The 25300-nt window shown below is 40.2% G+C and overlaps 1 protein-coding gene across 1 annotated transcript in view; it reads left to right on the forward strand.

The window, feature by feature from the left end:
* ARHGAP22 (Rho GTPase activating protein 22) overlaps positions 1-25300 on the forward strand; it is a 140808-nt gene that overhangs the window by 7347 nt on the left and 108161 nt on the right. The window contains exon 2 of the mRNA XM_062579956.1: positions 10144-10231. Within this exon, the coding sequence (XP_062435940.1) occupies positions 10144-10231 (88 nt within the window). The remainder of the gene's footprint in view (positions 1-10143; positions 10232-25300) is intronic.

Consider the following 25300-nt stretch of genomic DNA (forward strand, 5'->3'; position numbering starts at 1 on the left):
GACCTTAATTTATAGTCTGAGTGTTCAGACAGGAAGCTATATAAAGCTATGATGTTTTGTGAGGAGGGAAAAGATCCAGCAGCACTTAAGTGCATTACAAGGTAGCCTGGGTGAGAGATTTTTCCATGATGCTCCCTTGAGTAAGCTTTTGAAAGGAGGCGCTTGGACCAATGTAGCAGTGAACTCCCACTGAGCATTTCCAAGGATGCTGCAAAGCTCTCTGCTACAGATAAAACATCAATTAAGGGTTCCACAGGAGATCTTACCATGCTGAGAATTAAGTTCCATGTTTCAGGTTTTATTGCTTGCTGTTCACTGACAGTTGTCTCATTCTGGGGAAATATGACTGTAAAGAGTTGAGGATTGGAAAGGAGTCCTTTTTGTAAAGCAGAGAAGTTGCACTTGGGAGTTCAAAACATCGAAATGGAAACCTCATTTTCCTGTTTAATATGCAGCTAATGCAAAGAGTAGCACAGCATTATGTTTTAATAGCTTATTTGTCTAATTAGGCTCTGCCCTGGAGAGTATCTTGTACTTGTGTAATATTGAACAAGTTGCTGCTATTGAATAAACACCTATTTTCAATAGTCATGACAATGTTAGCCTTCTGTCCTCTAAAACCTCTGCAGCAATTGCACCTTTGTAACTGTAATTTGTACTGCAGTAAGCTCTTCATTTCAGTTGCCATGCACATGTGTATCCTGTATGTTTGGGGGAAATTAGTGAAGGTAAGGGGGAAAATGTTTTTTCTTCTGTCCATAGTAAATGTTGCCTTAAGTTTATCATTGGGGATGCCACTCTGTACAGGATGATACAGGATCATGTTGCTGACAATTCTGAAACAGTCACAAAAATAGGATTTGCATTTAACTTAAGCAAAGGACTGCAGACATCTGGAATGTTTCTGAAGCTTCCGTTTGGATGCTATAGAGAAAGGACAATGACTCGGGCAGACTTCATAACCTAGAATAAGTAGTCCTGTCCCTGGCAGTTTTTCGTTTGCTTGTTTTAGGCTATATAGCATTTTCATTAGTTGATATAATTCCCTAATCATCTTCAACTCTGAGGATATTCATACTTCTAAGTCTTCCTGTTTTCAAGCCTGAGCATGGTCTGCAAGCTTGTGTACAAAACCTCTATCAGTAATTGAACTTCCGGTTAACCTTCTCTTGCTTCATTATTTATACATACTCAGAATCATACTGTCAGTGTTTATCTGATAAAGCCAAATGAGATTAGCAAGATGCTGCCATAACAATTCATGAGAGAAACCCTAAACAGTGGTTTTTGTTCATGGATGTCGTATTGTCTACTTCTCTGGAAACCTATGCTTCCAGATATTAGAAGGAATTAATAATGTTCTTCCCTTGAAAATAATTATGAAAAAAGAACTTTAATGGCAGGAGAATGACATGCCCTTACTGGAGTGAAGGGGATTCTGTGGTGTTAGTTCATCAAGCAGTGACGATGTGTGCCCGTGTGTGCCATGTGATGTAACTGCAGCTGTGCAGTCTGCTCCAGCAGATTGACCTCCATACTAGAGGCTGGAGGATGAACTGGCAGGTAATGCTTTGCTTGAATATTTCTATGCATGCTTCTATGCTTCCATAAGGAAAGGGGAAAGGAGGACTGACCTGCAAAGGCCTCTTGATACTCCTAATAATATCTGTGGAGTTTTTAAAATAACTCTGGATTTGATTCTATTCCCAGGGCAGGAGGCAGTATAACTCCCACTGATTTCAAGGGGAACAGAAGCACTCTGCAGCTGATTCATTAATCTTTCTTTCAGTATTGACTGTGCATAATAAAGGGCCTAAGAGCACTTACATTGGACTTGAACTGTGCGCTCCACAGAACAGCACAACTTTCTGCAGCGTGTTCCAAGCACTGCACTCCAGAGGATATGATATGATATTTCTGTACCATTTTAGAATGACTTTTTGATGTCTTTTTGTGTTTTTTTTAATCTTAATTTCCAGTGTTTTCATGCTATACTTTTGGAGTCCCTTCAGCCTGTCTAATTTCACCAAAAATGAAAGCACAGGAAAATAGATAGGACTTGAGGATGTGTGTGTTTGGGGGGGGGGGGGGGTGGTTTTCTGTGTTTTTTGTTTGTTTTTAACCTATGTCTTTGACTACTGTTTTTCTTTGTTTTTCTTTCTTTTGAAAACTCACAAACATCCTAGATAAACCCCTCTGCTCAATCTTTGGAGTTTCTTTCTAGACTATTTTTCTACAGTCTTACCTTATCCTGGTAAGGGACAGGAACTGAGCCCTGACACTCTGTTCTGCAGCACTATCTAGAGGCCCTAACAGGTTTAGGGCCAGCTCTCCTCTAGTCACTGGACAGAGGTGACAACAATATGATCTCTCTATTAATGACCCCATAATGGGGAAACCCAAAAGGAGAAGTGGGAGTAGCAAGGCAGCTGCGTGTGTAATATGTAGAGGATCATAATGCACTGCAACATGGTGAATATTCTTATTCATTATATTGGATACCTGGAGATGAGTTTGGTAACAGGAATTAACTAGCTGTTAGTAACACTTAGGGATAGCTGGATGCTTTGGCATTGACATGCCTTCCCCCAACCCCCAAAGGGGTCTATGTATATTGACAGGTCTTTGCCTTCTCTGACTATTGGCAAGTTTTCTGAGCATTTTTTGTACCACTGTGTGGATTCTACTGACCAATCCAGAGTGTACATCACAAGGTGAAGGCGCAAATCTGTGCTTCTATGTATAGCACACTGGAATTTTATCTTCCCTCAGGTCATCAAATCCAGGTTATTAGCTGCTTCTGAAGAGGTTTTTTTTTTTTTTTTTTTTTGCAAGTTTTTTCTAAAAAAGAAGACACCTTGGAAGCCTTTGAGATAGAACAAACATGTCTGGTTATCTACCACAGTAGCATCATGCAGTCTGGACTGTTGCTTACTCATACTCATAGATATTCCTATAGCCCTCTGGTCTGTTACAGTCTTGTTGAGAGCTAATATGTATTCAGCTTTGGAAGTCTTCTGTTCATTTCCCAATACAGAACTCTCAAGTTCCTAAGGGCTGCTATCCACAAACTGTTCCTGTAAACAAAATCTATTTCTAGCAATGCTAGTGAGAAAGTTTCTCCAAAAAGATGTACTGTGGAAATAAAGAACTGCTGGATAAACAAAGGTCAAGTCTTTAATGTGAAAAGGAAGTAGGTGTTTTGGACAGATGGAAATCTGTAAGAGCATCAAGAATTTAGAAGAGATTGATATCCCAGAGTGAGGTTTTTCGTGGTGTGTGTGTGGTCTTTTTTTTTTTTTTTTTTTTTTTCCTCTGTGGAAAGTAAACAGTGTGAATTATGCAGAATGTTAATACTGCTCTGAGCCCAGGAGCATGTAAAACAGCAAAAGGAGCTGGGGTACTATTGCATTGCTGGTAGGTCAGGCTAGATTCCTATTAATTTCTTTTTTCCCTTAACTGGTGAATCATACTCAAGCTTATAGAGCTCCAGAAAATGGCTCTGTTCATTCATCTGTTTTTCTGTACACTTACTTGCTGTTTAATTACAGTAAGAACTGGTCCTGGAAAAAGTGGCCTAGAAACCATAGCATCACAAACCTCTTCACAGACTGTCTAAAACTGCAGGAGATCCAGAGTTCTTAGTAAACCAGTGCCATGTTCTGTGCCACTGTCCTGCTGCAGCTGACACATCCAAGCTGTTTTCTCCTTATTCTACATCATCGTGAAAGTTACATCATCAAAAGCAATAAAAAAAGACCTAAAGTCTTCCCAGTTGCTGTCTAGATTACATGATTATATTTAAACTTTAGTGTACTGCAAAGATTCATGCTAGTGTGCTTTATTTATAGTATTTTCAGAGCCTGCTGAAGCTCAAGCATGGCAGCTCTTTGAGCTTTTTCAGTGGTCAAAGAGCAGACCAGTTTCTGCCACTTGGAGTGGAGAAGTGACTGCATAGCAAGTAATTCAACAAATAGTGTTATGTTATCTGATCCTAATAACTGAGCAAGGTCTTATATGACATCAAGTGAGGTGACTAATTTTTTGAAACTGAGTGCAGCTATAGTCAAGCTGGTAAATCAGCCTCTGTCAGCGTCATGATCCAAGTGAATCTCTAAAAGGGGAGCAGCATGTGTCTTTGTTTCACAGCTTTCTGGAAAGGCTGTCTTATAATACATCACACTTAATCCTGGCTGAACCAGCTGTTATTGAGAATTAAAAACATCTATACATGTGTCCCATGTCACTGCATTTCTTACCAGACCACAGTTCCACAAGCTTTGTACAAGTTAGGACTTCTCAGTTGGTTCTATTTAAAATAAAATTAAAAAAAAAAAAGTCAGCTATGCTAATGCCTTGAAGATATGGGCACTTGTCCTCTTAAGATTCTTCCTCAAAGCACCTTGGTTCCCAAAGAGCATGGGGTAATGCTATTAGCAAAAACTGGATTTGAATCTCTGCTGTACTGGAAGCTCTACAACCTATTGCTCATCTCTTGAGCTGTCTGTCTTCTCAGGCATGGTTCCCAAAGCCCGAAAGAGGTGGGAATAACTTAGTCGTGAATTGAGGTTTATTGGTTTGTTTCTTGGGCATCTTTCAAGTTAGTCCCTAGGGAATTTGAACTGGTTTAACCCATTGTTAACTTACCTCCAAAGCAAGGTTGCAAATGCAGTCTGGGTGACTGCTGGGCAAGGACAAGTCTATCTCATTAAATTTGTTAATGTTGTCTTGTCAGTGACAGTGGCTGTCAGAACTGATACACCCTCCTTCCTAAGACAGTTTTCTGATCTGTCTGGCAAACTGTAAAGCACTGTAAATAAACAAAATTATTTTTGCTGCCATTCTAATCTGAGGTAGGTACTGTGTTACCATCTAAGTGCATTGGCTCCTGACTGGAACGGTTATAACGGGCTCCACACTGAAGCGTGTAGAGAAATGCATAAGAAGCTGATCTGAAAAGCTTTGAGATAGATATGTATACGTACCCCTCCACACATCCCTATCTGTCATCTGAAAGTACTTTTCAGAGGTGGGCCTATGTTATAGGCTGCTCAATTTCAAACTGTTTAGAAGTGTTTTAAAATGCTATTAATTCAAGTGAGTTTCTTGTATGTGAGGGGTAGGAGTACACACTGAAGACTAAAATTGCTTCATTTTACAATTCCTTGTTATTCATGGAAGTTGAGATGAAAGTGAAGGTTAAACTCTCTAAATAATCAACATTTTTTTTTTCTTATTTTTCACAGGTACTGTCACCATCCTCCATTTTCCTTTTTCAAAAAACATTCTTCCTGTTATTTCTCTTCTTTCCCTAGTCTTCCACTTTTCACGCTATCAGACCAGCTTGCTGCAACTTCATTAGCAGTGCTGTATGAGGTGCACACTCATAAGGAGGCAGTAGCTATGATATTGTATAGTCCCCATTGCCACTGTGGCTCTATCAGATTTAGTGTTCCTTCCACTGTCTGATGTCTGCTGTATTTTTAATGAGCTCTGCTACAGAGAGAGCTTGCTCTTCTCTGCTGCTTCCTCAAAGCTGGATGAAATAGGAAGAGGAAACAAGTCTTCTCCGTAAGAACTGAAAGCAGTATCTTCTGCGAAGGATTAAAAACGAAGTGTATTTTGATTGGGAAATGCTTTGTTTTAGGACTAGTTTAGGTAATCTATGGCTCTATAATTTCTCCTAAAGTAAGTTTCATTACCCTGGTGTACTGAAGGGAAGCAGGTGACATAACATCACAGGTTGCATCAAGCATGGTGAAAGTCTGTTTGTCTGGCTTTCATAGAGGAGAATGGTAACCTGAGGAAGCCGATTACAACTCTTGAATATCATACTACAGCGTCATTCAGGTTTTGGGTCGATCCTTTGGCTTCATCAGTGACTTTAGTTTCCTGTAGAAAGATGGACTTTATGAAAAGCTTTAGTTTGACAGCACTTTTTCGTTAGGTCAATTTTAAAAGAAATTCTTCATTAGCTTTTGCTGTTTCCTGTAAATAAACTTTGAATCTCCTAATTTGTAGGTTCCACTCTCATCACCATTTCATGCCATAAAATAGCAAAAAGCTGACATATATAATTGGTATTTTTCCCAGACTATTTGTGAATTGGCTGTATTTATTTACCAAGCTTACTGACTTAGTCTGGGGGAAGGAGCGCTCCACAAAAGCACGCTTTCATTTTTCTGGACTGAAGAAACACGGCTTGATTTAGAGTCCCAAGTTCTACTTGATTACAAATGTGAGATTTAAATGGCTGTTTACAAACTGGGTTCACACTCATTTTTTACTTTGTACTACTGTGTGAGGAAGGCCTTCTATTTTGCCTTGGTACGCAGGGAGTGCTATTTCCAAGACTACCTAGTTTTCTTTAGAGACCACCTTAAAAGCGAATTGTTGTGCCTTAAAGGAAGAGAGCTAGAATTCCTTTCTACCAAACATGATTTTGTTAAGCAGCTATTAAAATTATATGTTCTGACAGCAAGCAACAGTTGCCAGCTTTCAAGTGATAACAGGCTCTGAAAGTCTGATCTGGTGGAAGCCGCTGATGTTGTGTTTTCATTGCTACATGTACGTTTCTAGCTTTTGTTGATAAGCTAATGATGTGAAAACATGAAATTAAAGCTGGGAATGCAGAAATGCCAAAATTAGAATGACCTTTGGACCTTCTTTTAACCAACCTTGTGATCTTTGGGTTTTTTTTTCATCATTTCACAGAATTCTTGTCGTTAGGCTATACTGAAATCCCTTCTGGATTGAATTGCACAGCTTTGGTTCTCTTTCTGCACATGAAGCCATGTTCCCAGGCCTATTCTGTATGTTTCTGAAAGCAAAAGTGTTTTGAACTTCTAATGTGAGCAGTATTAACACCAAACCACTCCAGGTTCTGTTCCTCATGAAGGAGCTTTCTTAAAGACAAAACAAAAAAATTTGGCCTTCCCACTGCCCATACCCTTATGCTATCTCCTCTGTTTCTGGAAAAGCACAGTTTAGGCACGGTAGCAATTGACAGTATCACATGAATCTTTCAGGATACTGATACTAAAGAAAGTATTATTTTTTGTTTCAGGTGTGGGGGCAGGTGGATGGGGGGTGGGGTGGAAATCAGAGAGGCCAGTTCTATGGAGGGGAAGATCTGATCATTTTAACAATTTCCTGTTCCTGAGGTGCTGGGATCTTACTTAATAGCTGGAACCTCGTAGGAGGTTATCTGGAAGAGTCATGCTTTTTCTGTTCTCTGCCTTATGCTGTTCTTCTAGCTCAGGCTCTTCATCCACTCCCCAGCTAATTCCATAGGCACAGTAGCTCTGCTCTGGGACGGTGCTCTGTACTTCCTTCTGCAAAGGGAAAAGGAGGAGGACGAGTGCCACTCAGCTGTAGCCTTTCTCCTTCCTTACTCCTGGAGCCCAGCAGCAGTGCAAGTTACAGCAGCCACACTCTGGGAGGGCTGAGGTAGAGAAGGAGTTAGAGGCTGGATGCTGCTGTGTTGGGCTGCGCTGCACAGGCTATTGCAGAATGGGGCACAGGGAGAGGTACTTGTACATAGGACGAGTACCCTTCTGCTTGAAACTCACTCAGATTTCCTTTTTTTTTTAAAAAAAAATCCTCTCTTTCATTTCTATTTTCTTTTCTTGGTGAATAATTCATTTCTGTACTTAGTAGCCTAGAGGACCAGGAGCATGTAATGGGCCTTCACTGGCTTTGGTATGCTCTGCTCACAAGTTACTCTATTTACCAGCACCAGGCTGCTATTAGGTGTTTAAAGGGCAAAATGCATGCACACACAAAAGTACGCGATGTCAGCTTTAATGCTTTACTCCTCTCCTCTGGGCTGCTTTGTGGGGGCATCAGTTGCTGGCTCTGGCCCCTTATGGAGTTTGGCTGAATGGCTCTGGCTGTCATCTGAGTTGTCCCTGCAGTCAATGTTCAGTTTGGCAAAACATTTCTTTCAGATGCTTACTTCTCAAATATGTCAAATGTGTCATAAAGAAACTTGTTCAACAATGTTCATTTTTCTACTTCCTTGATGACTTTTGCTCTTATATTCTGTAGATGGAACAGCAATAGTGTGTACTAATAAACATTCAGCTTACATGCAATGGAGCCACAGTAATTTTGCTTTTGTAGCTTTTTATTTCCTGACTTCTTAAATGTAGCAGCAGTGAGGTAATGGTGTGAATCTGAGAGACATAGAGTGAGTACTATTTTTGATATTCTGTATGCTAAAACTACTTAAATTCAGGATTCCTTGTTTTTCTACCATATAAACTCTGCAGTAGTCTAAGCTATGTGATTAACTGGAGCAGAGTTTCATGAGTGCTAGATTGTTTATTCAATGGACAGAGATTCCCTGCTTTAGAATGATGTTGATCTGGCTTGTCAAGAGGAACTAAATGAAGCTCTATAGCTGACTCTTTCGGGGAATAGCAAAGCAGGGAAATGGGTTGTTGTGTTTGTAGTGACGTGGCAGGCTAGGTTCTGTTATATTTTGTCAGGAGCAAATTTGGTGTACTTGTGAGACTTTATCAGACTACAATAAGCAGATCCTTTTAAAGTAGCAAGTCACTTTTGAAGGTTAGGTTATCAGAATGAGAACTGCAACTTGCAGACTTCATGAATCAGAGCTTATTTTCCAGCTTAAGCATTACTGCTTGGATAATTTATACATAGTAGCTGCTTGAGTAATTTATAAATAGTAGTTTATGTGTTTCGTGTTCAAAGGAAAGAATAAAAGATTAATTCATTTACATTTAATACCAGCAGGCTTCATGATTTATTACAGTAATTTATCCAATATTTACAGTTGCCAATAAACCATCTATACATAAGATGCTTTACCAAGAGGCAAGGGGAAATTGTACCATAGCAGATATAATGAAAGATAAAATTACTAGTTTCTCTGCTATATGAAAAAGATTGCAAAGGTCATGTTATAGGTTGTGTTCTATCAGTTGAAATCCTGGATTGTCTCTCTTATGAGACACTGTAATCATATTACTCAGTAATACGGATCTGGAAGCTGACAAGACGCATAGCTGGGATTGATTTTGATTACTAGTATTATGATTTCGTGAATTTGGCTGTTGCTGAAATGGTTGGAGAGAAGATAGTTTGTGTGTGTTTACTAGCAATGTCATGTTGTTTCAGTTGCTTTTTTCTTTTTTCTTAATGCTACTCATCAAAAAAAACCTATATGGATCCAGCTGCCATTCCAGGGCAGTTTAGTGCTGGAATGGGAACTGCTTCTTACACACCTTTTGGCCTGACTATGTTATATTACCTTCTATCTTTCTTATGGAACATAGGTCCTAAAGTATGTCAGTTGAAAATTCTTCAAAACATCAAAGATCAAACTAACAGTAGAGAAAGATCAAACTGAAAGTAAAGAAACAGTAGTGTCCAAGTGGTCTTTTTTGCTTCATCCCCATTACTAGATAAGAGGTTCCTAGGTTCTTTTTATTTCAACCTCTCCATAGATGATTTTTGCTCACTTTCACTGAAGATATTATTCCACAGACTGACTGTGAAAAAATTCCTGAATTTAAAATACTTTGTGCTGATTACATCTGGGCTCAAGGTGAAATTGAATCTGAATTCTGGCAGTGTTTGGACTGGGAAGTAAAGAGGCTCAGCCCCCTTGCTAGGTAAACTATAATCTGTTGGATTACAAGGCAGTCCTGTTGTCTTGCAAATCTGAATCAGCTGTTCTCTTCAGGTATCTCCCTGAGAGCTTCTGAGTACTGAGGAAGGAGGGCATTTGATTCAGATACATAGAGATCACCTCTTATGGCTTGCAAGCTACAATCAGAGTTGAGAAATTAAAAGGTAAATGAAGAATAGATGTGATCTCTGATGAAATTTTAGTAAGGGATGTTCAGGTGTGGAAAGCAAGAAGAATCTCTTATGTATTCTTAGAATATAACTGCTACAGAGACTAGACTAGAAGTGTTCAGTGTGAAGGAAAGGAGAGGTGAGACACGCATGACCAGCTGAATCTTTTCTTGCTCAAAACTGATGGGATAGCAAAGGAGAAGGACTCAGTGGGAGAGTGCAGCTTAAATTTGCAAAAAGCCTGTTGTATTTATCTTCCTTTCCTTGTCCTCTTCATGGCCTTTCCCCCTTCACTGGTGTTTGTGTCCCTTACAGGGTTTCATTCCACTGCAAGGCAATCAGGTGAACGAGCTGCCACCTAATCCTGATGAACCAGGGAAACATCTGTTTGAAATTGCCCCAGGTAGGCCAGTATTTCCTTGTACTTTGTGCCCTGCATCATCCCATTCACATCAGCTGTCATTAATGATAATTTGACTGCAAGGTTTACTTCACTTCTAAACCATCTGACACGCTAGTCAGGTTATCTACAAAGAAACAGAATTACACAGACTGCTTCATGTTTTTTTTGTTTTGGAAACACTGCTGCTGTGGTGTGTGAAAAGAGCAGTTAAGGTGCATCGTGCGTCTTGCTTTTCTATTTGGACGGGGCTCCCTGCCTGGGACTATGTCACTTAAAGTTCTGTGTGGTATCTCAAGGTAGTGTGATTTTCTGGTTGTTATAGATCATGGCAGAAGAGCCTAGAATTTATGGAAAGGAGTTATGCAGTAACTGGATATAATTTCTTTTAGATATTGTAGTGCAGTCTCCCAAATTGAAAAACATATAGTGCCCAAATATTTGATTTTTAGTTTAAAAGAATAGGCAAGTGTCAATGGAAAGAAAGGTTGAAATTTTGTTAGGTAGAAAATCTAATTATAAGCTTAACTTTAATAGAAGACTTTTGATTATTTTAGCTCCTGAATAGATACTTTCTGCAGACTTGCTCCGGAGTATGTTTAGGACTAGGTTCTCTGTGGCAATCTAGAAGCAATTTTATCTGTATCTATTCAGTTCTGAATGTATCTGAGAGGCAGGACCCTCCCTGTGCATAAATTTGAAGGTAGTATATTTTGTGGGTCATTCCAGGCAGCAGGGTCTGCAGAGGAGAAAGCTGTTAAATCACTAGCAGCGTTAGACAAGAGAGTGAAAGAAGAATTAGGGTGAGTGTCTTGAGAGCTGTCTCCCTGTTCCTGAAGACGGAGTTCTTCAGGAAAGAGGAAGACGAAAGTGTCTGGGGTGAAAACTGTGCGAGTGCACTGATTCGGTCATGTTTTTGTTTCACAGGCAGTTTCTCCTGCATGGACTAGCTTTTTCCTCCTTATCATGATCTGTTTCCCCACAGTGTTGGGGCTGCTGATATGGTAGATCAAAAAAGAGGCAGCTTAACATAATTACAGTTAAATGGAATGAATAACGTGGGGCACATTTGTCCCTGTAGCTAAATACTACCACTGAAGGCAGTATACTTTTACCTGTGTGTTTAGGGTCTTTTTCTTGCCATCTAACCAGAATGGGCTTCAAATGCCTGTTGTACGCTTCTCTTGACTATAGTATCAGGCAGTGCAAGAAAAACAGGCTGTGCTGAAAGGTTCTCAGTTACAGGAGCAGACAAGGTTTTGCCATAACTTACTGTGACAGCATTCTGTTTGATATACAAGAAGCCACTGGGGGAGAAGGGATTTTTTCCCTCATTACTGCATGGTATCTGTTATTGCCTCCTTTTTCTTATCCTGTACTGCACCCTCACAGGCTGTGCCCCTCAAACAACAGGGCGCTGGGCTGGCAGCATTGCTTACATGGGAGATCTCCTAGGACTGTCATTCACTGCCTGAATGTGACATGTGTCCTTCGATCCATTTCCCAAAGATGGTGCACTGCACTGTCACAGAAGTACTCCTGACCTGTGGTGTTTTGGTTATTATTGATCTCATGTGTTCTAGCAGTGATCTGAAATAATTCTGCTGGCTGGCTGAATTTTAAGTTTTCTGCAAATTTGAGTTTGCCTTCTGATTCTGGCTTGGCAAATGATCATTCTTCACTTTTTTGCCTGACCCATCAGGTTGTGTTGCTGTAGGGTGCAAAAGAATTATTCTGATCTACAAGTGACTGTCATTTCAGGGGAGTGGGTGAAACAATGCTTGTAGCTACCTGGAACCCTTTGGAAAGCAGCTGCCCGAAGGGATGAGAAAAGGTGATGCCACAGTCACAGCACAGTTGTGTGTCCCAGTACATGTGTGTTCAACTTTGGGTTTTGACATTGCCCTTCTTTACATTCCTGAGAAAAATTACTCAGTCTTAGTGCCATCACTATTCTGCTTCCAAAATTCATTTTTTTCCCTCTCTTGTGTAGCTGAAGTCATTCATGTGTGTAGCAAACTTGGTTGCTACAGAGATAGCAAATACTGAAAAATGCTAGTTGATAAAATATGTTACTGAAGCACAGACATCACTGGAGAACGTGGCCTGGGAAGTTTTCCATTTCATTCACAGTACGTTTATTCCAGGCTGGTTTTGGTATAAATTGGGGTGCAGTGACTTATTTTTTTGCTTGTCTTCTGAAATGGCTGTGCTCTGTACAGTTGCCAGCCTCCAGAACACCCACATAGTGAACAGCTCTTAAAAGAGTCCTGAATAGGAAAGGGAACACAAATGATCTTGTATAACCCAAGTCATTATTTTCCATCTTACCCTGGGTGGAGTGTCTCACCAAAATCGTATCTCTGCCTACTTGTGCCTCAGTCACAGTTTTCGCACTGTAATATAGGGCTATATATGTATCTACAGACATGACAAGATCTTTTAGTCTCCTTGGTATCTTGTGAAGACAAGTACATTCCAGTGCTGTAAAATCAGATTTTGGATTTTACTGTGTCTGTGAGCTGCAGAGCTCTAACAAATTAAGAACAGAGTGCAGCATTATTCAAATGCTCACCAGTATCAGGATCCTTTAGAAACTAATTATCTGGCAATGAGAGAGACTGAGATCTTTCTCATATGTCCCAGCAAGGAAATGTCCAAAGCCTTCTAAAGTTTGTTACTGGATACCTCCAAAGATGTATTTTGTGGTCGATTGCTATAGTTTCATGATTTTGATTTCTGGAACTGTTGTTTGGATCTTACCAGCTTTCTTCTGCTGTGGGCTGGGTAAAGCTTGGCTGTGGGAGGTGCTTCCTCAGAGCGTAGGGACTGGAGTAACAGCATGTCCTGCATTGTAACAGAGCCTGTATTGATTTTCTGCTGAGTAACAAGAACTAATGATGGCCATTGTGTATTATTCATGTTTCATCAAGTTCATTTCTAAGCTGGGAGAAGGGTTAACTAGGGACATGAGAGACTGCAGAACTGTTCTGCACTCAAACCAGTGTTGTATCTGGCAGCAGGACTTGCTATAATACCTCGGTTGGCAGAGATTTTCCCTGTCTCTTGTCTGAGGAGTTCTCTGAATTTATGGACACTTTTAAAGCCATTCACTAGCTGTGATGGAGGAAGGCATGAAGTTCAAAGTGGGATGTCAAAGTAAACCAGAGATTTATCAGTTGACATCGTGGTTCACGGCCCATTAGTAGGCAGAGGGAAAACTTCATAAAACTGTCAGGGTGCTCTGAATCAGGTGCAGTTTCATGATTAGAGTACATCATCGTGCATGTAAACTGACATTTCTGGACTGGAAAAAAAATCACTGTATGTTGTTTTGGGGAAGAGACCAGATTTGGTCTTAGTAATAGAGAAAAACTGTAGCTGACTGGTGTTACCAGGAGCAGCACAGCAACAGTTTGTTAGCCTGGGGTGTTACAGTGGATTTCAGAAGGATGTCATGCAGTGTTTAAGGAAGCATAAGGAATGATCTTTGAGAACATCTTAGAGAACTCAGATGGTTTAAGGGCTCCCAAAGTCTTACCTTTTTAGGAAGCTGATGCTTTTAATGCCCTGTGGCAGCAGTCTCTCCAGTTACGATCGCTGATCTCTGCAGCACTATAAAGTGAGATGCAGAAGTTCCTCTGCAGAATTAGATATGTTTGGAACTGGAAATTGCCTGCTGAAAATCTGTCCTTGTTTTTCCTGTTCTTCCTTCATGCCCATTGAATATGTGACAAAATGTTGACATGAAGCTCTGTGTTTGTACTACTTAACACTGACATACTGAAGCTAGGGTTAAGGGAGAGTTCATTGTTGGAGTTAGTGAGGTTTTCGGGGTCAAAGAAAGGAGAGAGAGAGAGAGAAAGGCTCGAAAGATAGAAGGTGAAAAGCTTTCGATTTTTTTAATAGCTATGGCAAAGGTTGTTCTAAATCAAGCTGATTAGAGAATAACTTTTCTTCTTTGTGGAAAAGTAGTGACATTTTTAAAGAAAATTCTGTTATTCAGCTTTAGAATAGATTAGATTTAATCTTTTCGTGGAGAATGAGACAAGATAGAAACATGATCAAGAAAATTTCCATGGATTAAGTGGTACTTTGTTGCTAACATCCTCTCCTGCAATGTGAGAGACCCAAGTCTGTGTTCTACTAGGTTTAGATCGGGAACATGAATCTGTCACCTACATACTAGGTGAGTATCGTCAGTGACTACTGGTTATACTGGAAGAGATGTTTGCTTCATTTTTGACTACAAAATTATTCTAGAGTTCTTGTCCAAAGAAAACGTGCCCTTTTGTGTTTTAACAAACTGGCAAGTTCTGATTAAAAGCAGCTTTGCTGAAAAATTCCTGACCAAAACTCATGGTACACATCCCCTGTCTCTTAATTGTTCCTGACAGCTACTTCCTCGCTCTTGTCTCAGTGCTTTCTGCTGAGGGCAGCAACGATAAATGTTAGCTAGGTCTTTCTGCAAAAATAAGAGTGCAGTTTTGTGCAAGTGTAATTTGACTTCACTGCAAGCTGCTGTTGAAGGGATTGATCTTGCTTTCCCCCTTTCCTCTTGGCTTCTTTCCCAATATCCTGTCATATTCTTCACTTAGTTGTTATGACTGTGCAAAAACAGTTTTCAACTAGACCACAGGTTGATCAAATTAAGTTTACAATGAAAACTTCGCTTTGCTTTTTGTGCTCTAGTAAGTAACATCACCAGCCCTCCGATTAATGGACTAGTTCATAACTCTCTTTAGAGCTGTTGACTGAATCTGTAAGAAGCTTGAGACAGTTGCTGCACATGCTTGATTCACATTAAAAAGTTATTTCAAAGCTTTAGAAATTAGAACTAGGTCTTGCTTTTCAATTAATCATGAAGACTGAGCTCAGTATAGGCAGCCTGCCTTCACACAAGGGTTCTGCATTCAATAGAGTTGACTCCTTTGGAGTTGGACTGTTGATTGTATCTTGCCAGAATTTTTGCTGGAGTAGAATAAAATAACTTAGGAACTTTTTTGCAGGGCTTGTGTAGGAGCCATTTTACTTCACCTTGTTTTTACTATATACCAAGTTGGCAATGAGGAGAGGCAGAACAGTTAAATGAGTCTTGAGTCAGTTGTCCCCCTCACAGGGACAGTAGTTGTTGCCTACTTGTTCTGTAGGGAATCTACCAGTGTTATTGGCAGTGCCTTACAGAGAAGAGCATGCAGCAGGACAGATTCATGTCTCAAAAGCATCTCATAGCTGTATGTTAGACAGGCTACTCAGGCCAGCAGTTAAAGTGGCAGCTTGTTTGTGTCTTGTCCCAGCAGGGTGAATGTTGCCCACAAAGCAGTCTGCTCTGCAGTTCTTATCTATGTCCCAGGGGATCAAGACCAGTTAGATTATTTCTATGGCCTTTCCATCCCACTTCCTGTTGAGATGGTATGTAATTAAAATATTTGGGGGGGGGGGATTAGAAATTCATACATTAAAAATCATTCCATTATCTATTATTCAATGCAAATAGCAGTTTTAACTAACAGCAGGAAACCAAGTTTGCCACTGTTAATTAAATTTTCTCTTGAAGCTTACTGCTGACAACCACCTGTGCATATTTGGATATATTATGATGTTGACATTTGGGATTTTTAGTTAGCTTTCTGGGATTTAGCACTCAGAATATTGACTAACGAAATGGCAGCAAAGAAAGTAGTGCTAGCTTCTACTAGAAAGACTGAATCAACATGGTTTCAGTGTCACGCTGTGAAATAGTAAGCGGTAAGAGCTGAGGACATCTTTGGTAAGTCTCCATGGCATTCTGTTGACCTAAAGGAGAGGACTGATGGTCTTGCTTTTGCAGTGCAAGAGTCATTGTCACTGTGTGATCTGTATTTAACTCTTCCAGATGTCTGGAGTGCAGCTGAGGGCATGGTGATGTTTAACTGTCCTTGACCTATAGTGTTAACTGTCTTCTGGAGCACCAGATAGACTTTTCCGTGTTAAAAAGAGATAAAATGTTTTCCCTGAACTGTCTTTCTGAGGGAGTGCTCCACTGCATGCCTCCTTTGCAGAGTCACACAATCTGGGAACTATTCTTTATTATTGCCTTATAGCTTGGGTTGATGACCTTCAAGATAATAACATCTTAGCATTGAGATAATGCCAGGTACATCTGCTTGTTTTTTGCCAGCTGCAAGGTCCCTTTTTATGTGCAAGATTAATACACAGCATGTATCCTCCATTTTCAAGCCCAAATATGCAAAAATTTGTTGATATGTTGGTATGTTTTGCTATCTGCTCTTAAAAGGTGCTCCATCTGTTTCTGAGCACTAGATGGTGCTGGCTCTTTCTACCTGGGGCTTGGAGTTTTACTGTTGTCAGTTATGGCATGTCCTGAATCACTTAAATGTGAATTCATCCTGTAAGAGGAAATTAGCCATCCTTGATGAGACATCAAGGAACAATAAAAAGCAAAGCAATAAGTGAGAATTCCCTAACAAAGCTATTGCCTAACCTGGGTATTTAATATTGTGCTCGGTAGGCAGAATAAGGTATTGCATACATTTCTTGGCATCTGATTAAATCCTTGCTGTGAACAGCTTAGTCTGTTTGAATCCACACAATATTGCTGCAAACTTATCATAAATGCTTTCAGCTGCAGTCACAGACACCAGATCAACAGTCTTTGAAATCATTTGCCTTCAAATTGTCTGCCTATTTCATGTTAGGATGAAAACAAGATTTAGTGTTTTCTCATGGAAGAACAAAGCGCTTTGGATGTGCCTGTGTATACAGTAACGGCTGTGTAGAGAAAACACTTGAACCTAGGCCTCCAACATTTCAGGTTAACATCCTGAAGTGGGGATTATAAGCCATTTTGTGGCATCTATCTGACTGTTTCCCCTTTCCCCATTCTGAGTGTGTTAAACATATTTGTCAAAACATGTATGTCTTCAGATTTTTCCAGTTTTGATGAACTGGTATTTCCCTCTTCCCCCCAGGGGAGAGAGGAGGGCAGGAGGTTGACCAGACTTCCCACTGCACTGCTATTTAGGGATTTGCCTGAAAGACTCAAAGATACTAATCATCATCCTTAGGGTAACTCCTCATCTACTCTACTTAAATCACTTTATCTGACTGAAAAAAAAAAAATTTTTATGCCCTGTCCAGATTTTGACGACTTCATTTAACATCAACAGAAGTGTCAATGGGCTGCTAGTATTGCTAGCATCAATATAATGGAAAATGATTTGAGTTTAAAAATTATTATTTTGTGGAAGTTAAGAGGCCCTGGTCTCTGTCACACAGATCTCAGGTGCTAACAACTTCGATTTTCAGATGGGCCTCTCTTCTGAAAAGAGAACAGCCTGGAAAAGGGTTTTTTTGACCTCAGTAATGCCTGTAACCTCCTTCATTCCAGTAGTATGGCATGAGTATACCACTAGACCAATATACCATTGCCAATGAAGGTCCTCAGACTGCATCCAAACTTTTGTATAGAAAAGTTATTAGACTTCTCTTCCTATCTGAGGGCCATGAGGCTTTCTGTAGTTAAGAATGTTTTGGCTCACCTTATGTCATCAACTTAAAACATCGTAAAGGGCATCAGGAGACACCTGCAGCCTGTAAATTGCTTTTTGCTTTGTTTTTTCCCTAGCATATGCAATGCCCGAGGGTTTTGTTTGCATTTGGCAGGCAAAAATTCTGCTTCATGGAATAAACAAGTCTCTGCCTTTGTTTCATTAAAAGTGTTTGATCTACCCTAAGTTATACTGTCTAGAGCCAGTGCTCTGGGCCCATGGGCAGTTGAAAGTGGGCCTAGAAATGGGCTGTGACAGCATGTCTTCTGCTCTCCTAGCATTCACAGCTCTGAGAAAAGGGAAAAATCTGCATTTGCTCCCTGGATAGAAGCCTCATGTCTTGTTGAGATGAATTGACAGCTTGGCCTCTAGCACCACAACACAGTGCTGCAAGCAGTCTCTGTCCTCTGTCTGGGAGTGTTGTGCATTAACATGTTATTTTTCACATTGCAGGCTGCTTTCTCAGTAGCACATAGCTATCTTTAATGCACACATTGGCTTTCAGCAAGAGAGCAGGGTTTAATAGCTTCGATTGCAACAGCATGGGGCCTGATGGGAAAGGAGCATGAGGCTTAGGGAACTTCACAATTTTTTTATTTATTTTTATTTATTTATTTATTTTTTTGCTAGTGGAGATCATTAAGACACATACTCTGACTGTTCTTAAGCAGTTTTCCTTAACCCATTGTATTCCTCAAAGTCAAATGTGTATATTACCTTTTGTATAGCCTCCTCTTTGGGTGCAGAAACATGACTTTCTAAGATGATGCCGTATTTTTGTTGGAATGTCAAAGGCCTAGTTTGAAGCCTCATTTGGTCCTGTCAGGTTGGCTTTTTAGCACAAATTGGGTAAGATTTCGAACTCTTCTTTCTGAGATGATGTTCCAGAGCAAGCTCTACAACTGAACGTTCTGTTCTCAGGATAATTTATTAAGCCCAAAGGCAGGTGTGCTTAGTGGACATTTTTTAGCATTCATGTTCAAGAACAGTTTTCTTTCCTGAAGGTATGCTTGTCAAATTGTCACAGTGATCAGTTGTATACTGATTTCCCTGTATTTCTTGCTCATTTGTCAGAAAATAAGTCTTCAGTGCTGTCTTGCTGCTTGTGTATGGCATGGTGCTGTTAGGGTTAAACAGTCTTCTGCTTCAGAAGTGGCTATGTTGCCATTTGCAGTGAGGATGGATGAGTTCTCCTCATTTTATTCAATGTTTGGGATCCTTCAGGCTACAAAATAATCCACTTTGGTAAGTTAGCATGATGAAATAAAGCAAAATAAGACGCATGATATATGGCAATGTAGTTCATAGCATACTTGCTTTCACTACCTTAAAAATCTGCTGTATTAGAGGTCAGTATCCAGTATCAGCATGAAGAAAGAAAGCATCAAGTTAAATGAAAGTTTACTGCCTGGCAAATGTTTTACTGACTGAACAGTTTTGCTGAGGTGAGTGGCTCTTTAAGTGTCTTGTGGATTGGGCCCTTTATACAAAGTTTATCTGGTCTTCATGTGCTCTTCAGTGGATTAATTCCTGTCCCTAGCTGACCTAGTATAGTCATATTAAATTGCAAATATAATGCATTTCAAAATAATTTGCAGAGTCCTATAAGTCATGTGAGCTGGGGGTGCAGTCAGGTTTGCTTACCCTTTTCCACCAGTATTCCCAGTGACTGCTTTCCTCTTGACCCTTTGCACTTGAGTTTTCTAGGGAGTTAAAGTGTCTGCTGAGTGTGTATTTTCTTTAGCTCTTATACCAAGAGAAGTAAATAAATGAATTTCCAAGGAATGGATGATGTTTCAGGTGCAGGATATTAATGATTCTTTTTGAGATTTTTAATTTTCATGGATCCTGAAGCTGGCTGTCAGTGGATGCGTGCATCTGCTTGTGGTGTTCATGCTGCTTCTATGTTTGATATAATAGCCGGAATAAAGAAAAATTGGTACTAAACAACATAAAACTTGAGGGGCAAGGAGCTGAGACAAAGAGTATCCCGTACGCCTGCTTCACTCTTGCTGTTGTGATCACAGAACTGCTGTAAATGTCTGCCACGTTTAATATGGCTAGTGGATTTAGTCTGTCTCTCTACCTGCTTCAGGGTGCTGTGGATCAGAATTCTGTGGGGTACAGTGGGTGCTGACCATGTGGAGTGTATAAAGATATATATATGTTTTATTTCCATGGGGAACTGCTTCAGTTGTGTTACATCCACTGAAAAAGAGAGCAGAAAGGAGGATTGATATGTGAACCATGACAGGATGACAAATGAATGAAGCAAAACAGCATACTGGCTCCCCAGAATGCTCCAGAAGGGAATTCTGGATGCTATTTAATACCCCTTATCTAAAGGAGGGAAAGGGAACTATGATCTAAAACACACTATGAACTGACCATCCCGTACAGCAGCATTTCTGATGCAATTTAGCTACCTCTTAGTGTGCTGGTAGCTTAACTACTCAGTATAATATGCTAAATTGAAAATACCAGCTGGAAATCATTCTGGAGAGCAAAGGTGAGGAAAAGAAAATACATTTCTTTTTCACACAGCCCACACAAAAGTGCAAGGGGAAGGGGACTGCAAAGCTGATAATACATTACTCAAGCATCCAAAAGGAATTCTAATTGGTAAGCTGCTACCTAGGGTGTTTATGAAATTGCTTCTTTGTAAATGATGCACTAATACCAGTTTGAAGTGGCAGCTGGCCCACTCTCAAGCAGCTGTGAGGATTCGCATGCAAAACCTTCTCCATGTTTATATCTGAAATGCTTTAGGGATAACTAGTGTGCTATCAGTGAGAACCAGCTTGCGCTGGGCTTTCCAAACTTCATAGGGAGAAGGAGGAGGAGGAAATATGGCAAGGATATATTGCCTAGGGCATAACACTTAAGATTTGTATTTTGTTAAATAGGTCATCATGCTATAAAATAGAAGGAACTTCAAGTTCCATTGTAAAAGCTTTCCTTAGCCTTTGTATGCTACTTTAAATATTTCCAAAGTGCTGATTATGTATGATAAATGTGAGAGGAAGGCTGGAGTTCTGAACTGACTTGTGTTCTTCATTTTAATGATTTTTCAGATTCTTATCCTGCACACACGTGTGTACTTACTCTTACCCTTGGGTATGCTCCTATTGACTTGCTTACTCACCAGATACAGGCCTGACGGAGAACTTGCTGGTGAAGGTTCTCTTATATTATGCAAGAAGTGAGACCAGGTTATCACAAAGGTGTTTGTGATTTTTACGAGCTCTGCTAACACAGGTAGAACTCTGTAAATTCTTAGACATCAGATTTACATGTACTATAGGACATAAGAGTCTTTCCTGATAGCTGTGTGTTCTGTAAAGAAGATAATTCCACTGAACTGGAGCAACTGTTAACAGAGCCTGTTGATCTGATTCAATGTCTTTGGCGGAAGGAGATGTTATGACAGCTTTGATTGCAGCCTAGGTATTAACCAGCATGGCTCTATTTCACTTGTCTTATTGTTATGGGAATAGTTTTAACTCTCTCTGCCAGTTATTTAGCTATAGCTGCCCTATAGGTCAGTTCTTTTCTAAGGTATGCCTAGATGTACTCTCTATTACACAGAGGATTTTATACCATTTAAGTTTTGCATTGCACTGCATTAATACAGCTGAGCTGTGCAAGTAAAGAACTCTTGAGCTCAATGTGTTTGTTAATGACCCGGGAATGGCATTGTTTTTATTACTTTAGCAGTATATTTCTAAACAGGTGTAAAATTCCAGATCTTCAGGCATGTTCCTTGTGACCATGAACACCTGCAGTAGCTTCATTTTGAACTATTTTTTTTGTCTTATTTTCAAGAGGATTTTAAGATGAGCTCAGCATGGTGAGCACTGAGAACATTTCTTGAAGTGGGGCTAATCTGTGTTGAATTTAATGGCATCACAAGCTTATTATCATAAGGTTAATGTAAATTTTACAGTACCTCTGTAGCACCTACCACAGTGGGCTCTGCTCAAGATATTCTTGTATAAAACATAAGCAATGAAGCAACTGGAATAACTATGTTTTGTTTAGTATAACATGTTCTGATAAGTGTAATCTTCCTAATTTTCCTTAAGCACTCTTTAACTGCAATAACCAGGATGTCTTCCATTAGGAAGACAAAATTCAGATCACTTGTAATTACAGCTTTCTTTTAGCCAGCTATAAATACTTACTTTCTCAAAGTTTGTGTCTTCTATCTCTGTTCTGGCAGCTGCACAGCATGGTGCATATATATTTCTTCAAAGTCTGTCTTTGAATCTTAGCCAGTAGAAATAGATTAATTGGTAACTCCAGATTTCGGCAATGTGCACTACATTCATAAACCATTGCTCATCTAATTGAAATCCACTTAAGAAGATGTTGAAGTCCATGCCCCTACCTGGTACCAAAGATGCTGTAAATCATGCTGACCTCATGAAGCATTTTTTTTCAGTTCTGGTTTTTGCTTTTAAACACCAGCTGTCTGACACTCATGAAAACTCAGAGGGGGAAAGGGGAGAAGAGGAGATAATAAAGATAAGAGCTATGAAATCAAAAGAATCCTGTGTTAGAATGGAGTGTCTGTGAGGGCATGAGGAAGGTCTATGAAGGACTATGCTTTAACCAACCTGGTGTCTGCATAGACTGTACACTCTGTGTTGATTTCTCTGGATTTGGAGCTGTGGCAATAACATGAGGATTTATCAGTGCACTGGCAGCTGCTAACTTGAGAGATTAAGGACCTTGTCTGCATTAGGAATTGTGTGCCGGGGTAATTATGCTAAAGGAAAACCTGTAGTAGTGTAAAGCAGAGAAAGATTACTTGTCGTAACACAAATACAAGTGTGTGCATCGATCAGCAGCCTTCTAGCTGCACTGATGTAAGAATCTCTCTGCTCTACCCAGGGCACAAATGATCCTCTTTGAGACCCTGTGGTTTGTAATATGAATTGGAGGATCTCAGTGATTCCTTTGGGAAGGTTCAGCAGAAGATCTTTTCCATATCAATTTTTCTGCGGTCTCTGTTTGGAATGGATAGTCCAGATCCTTACAAGTCTTGAGGGTGGACCATCAGTGTCCACCATGCCACTGCCAAACAAGAAAGGACATGTTTTACTAAGTTTAACCGACTGTGTGACCCAAAAGCATCACAGCAGAGAACAGAGAAAACCAATGTAAGTGGAAATATTGCGCCTATGATTATGCGAAGGATGGTCCTTCCTGAGCACCTGTTCTAAAGCTGGCTGAGATTTGTGAAGGTGTCACAAATATGGCTGTGGATTCACTGCCTTACTGAAGGGAATGCATGGGGATTGGGGAGGAACAGCAAGAAGGAAAACAAATTCCTGCCCCAGCAGTACTTAGAAGTCATAGCTATTTCCTCTTAGAAAGCACAAATTCTGCTAACAGAATTTGCTGTTTTAATGCTAACAAATTCACAGGGTTCTGCTTTGATCTCTTAGGAGCTTAGATGAAAATATATTTAAAATACAGGCATGGAGTTGTTTCCTAACTACATGCACCAATTCATCCAATGCTGTGCGAGTCCAGCAGTCTTCTCTTCATCTTGGACCTTCTCACCACTAAGATTCTGCACTCAGTGAAGATCTGTGTTTCTGATCTGTGAGCTAAGCAGTTCCTTCTTTCTCTCCTACAAGCAATGGTTCTTTACCTTCTTGCTGGTCAGTATGTGTAAAAGCTTGTAATTTTTAGTAGTAGTATGGTGTAGTCCTAGTGCACAGGGATCTGTTAGGAAAGAGTTCTTGTTTTTACAGCATTTTAAAGTGCTGTTTGCTCTTATCTGAAAGCATCTTGCACCCTAGTAGTTCCGCTAAAACTAGGCTTCGTATAATGCTTTTGTGCTTAGCTGTTCCCCCGTGGACTGAGTCAGCGTGAATTGTGCAAGAACAGCTATGGATGCCTGGCCACTGCTGAGAGAAACAGTGTGCAGTGCAAGGTATGAAATGATGATGGCAGCCCACACGCTCACCTGCCACTGACAGAAATGAAAACACAGCAGTAGCTGCTGTCCTAGCATCCTCCTTTAGCCAGAGTGCGGGTTGACTTTCTACCAACAAAAATGGATTGATAAAGACATGGGCTTTGCCAGAAGCAAATGTGAAGGATTCATTCGGGGGGGGGGGGGGGACTTTGCCCATGGACAAGGCTGCCACTTGAGGGATTTTCATGTTTCCTCAGTCCTATAACACCAAGGGCTTACTAATGCCCCTGCGGCGAAGACCCCGAAGAGGGCTACAGTCATATTGCAGGATTTACTTCAGCATTGTGTGGCTAAAGGTGTATAAGAATTTATATTGTAGCTTTCTTGCAAGAGAAGGCAAAAGGGAGGGAAAAGATCTAGTCAAATTGGAATAAGCTTTCATAAATTCAGAATTTTTAGCTTTTTATGATCTATAACCTATTTAACAGGACCAGGCTATATGTTCTCAAACCTTGTTCCCAGCTCACAATCTTTTTTTTTCTTCTCTCCTCCTTCTACAAACTCTTTAATTGATTTGTGTCCCATTGTAAGCCTAGCATTGCTGAGGGGAGTACATTTGGGGAAAGGCAATGAGAGAATAGAAGAATAGTTCCATGTGGTACCTACCTTTCACATGCTCTAGTGATGTGCCTACAGTTCTGAGTCATGATCTTCTGTGCAAATGTCTGCCATGAGGAGCAGACTAACTGTAAATTGTTCCTTTTAGACCATGAAGGTCTGATTCTTCTCTCAGCAGCTTATTTTTCAGAATACCTGCCTGGAGAACTGCATTCTGCAAAAACATTTCCTTCACAGATTATATTAAAGGCTTTAGAGGGATTTGTTGGAGGGTTGGGCTTTCTTGGGGGGGCTGGGGATTGGAAGGGGAGGGTGATTTAAAACTCCTTGGGGTGAGGAGAAGTCCTGGGGGAGGTAGGATATCTCCTTGTTCCTAAGCAGTAGTCTAGAAAACCGTCTAGTCTTAGGCTCTAACAGGAGATGAAATACGTTTTTCAGGGAATAAAAATATTTATTTGCAGATATATGAACTAGGACTGATTCTAATGTACTCTTCTAGCTGTGATAGTATACTGCTCAAAATATTCTTTCTTCTTCCTGAGATCCAGTGGAATTTAGTACTAGTGTTGGACACATCTTCATCAGTCCTCTTTAAAATACTTAGGTGGTGCAGTGAGTTCCTAGAATGGGTTTTAAATAAGTCTTTTTGAACACAACTTGAAGTGCCTGCAAATTAGCAAGTTAGCAGCTGAGTGCTTGGCTACGAAGCTAGTACTATATGGTACTGTGTTCACATTAAAAGATTACCCAAATGGAAAGGAAGGGGAGAGTCCCACTGTGGACAAAAAACACAGTCCTAAGTTTCTTAAAGTGCAATCTTGATGTTTCAAAAGTATAATTGAAACTTTGGCTCCTGCCTGATGAAAAGAGTAGTGGACAGGGCCTTGAAACAGCAGGGGTTTCTGAAATGTTGCCCAAGTTCTTTTAGATATTGAGGCACCAGGAATAGGTGGCTGCTTTCTAAGAGATACA

The sequence above is a fragment of the Rhea pennata genome, chromosome 7, assembly GCF_028389875.1.
Source record: "Rhea pennata isolate bPtePen1 chromosome 7, bPtePen1.pri, whole genome shotgun sequence".
Classification (NCBI taxonomy): Eukaryota; Metazoa; Chordata; class Aves; order Rheiformes; family Rheidae; genus Rhea; species Rhea pennata.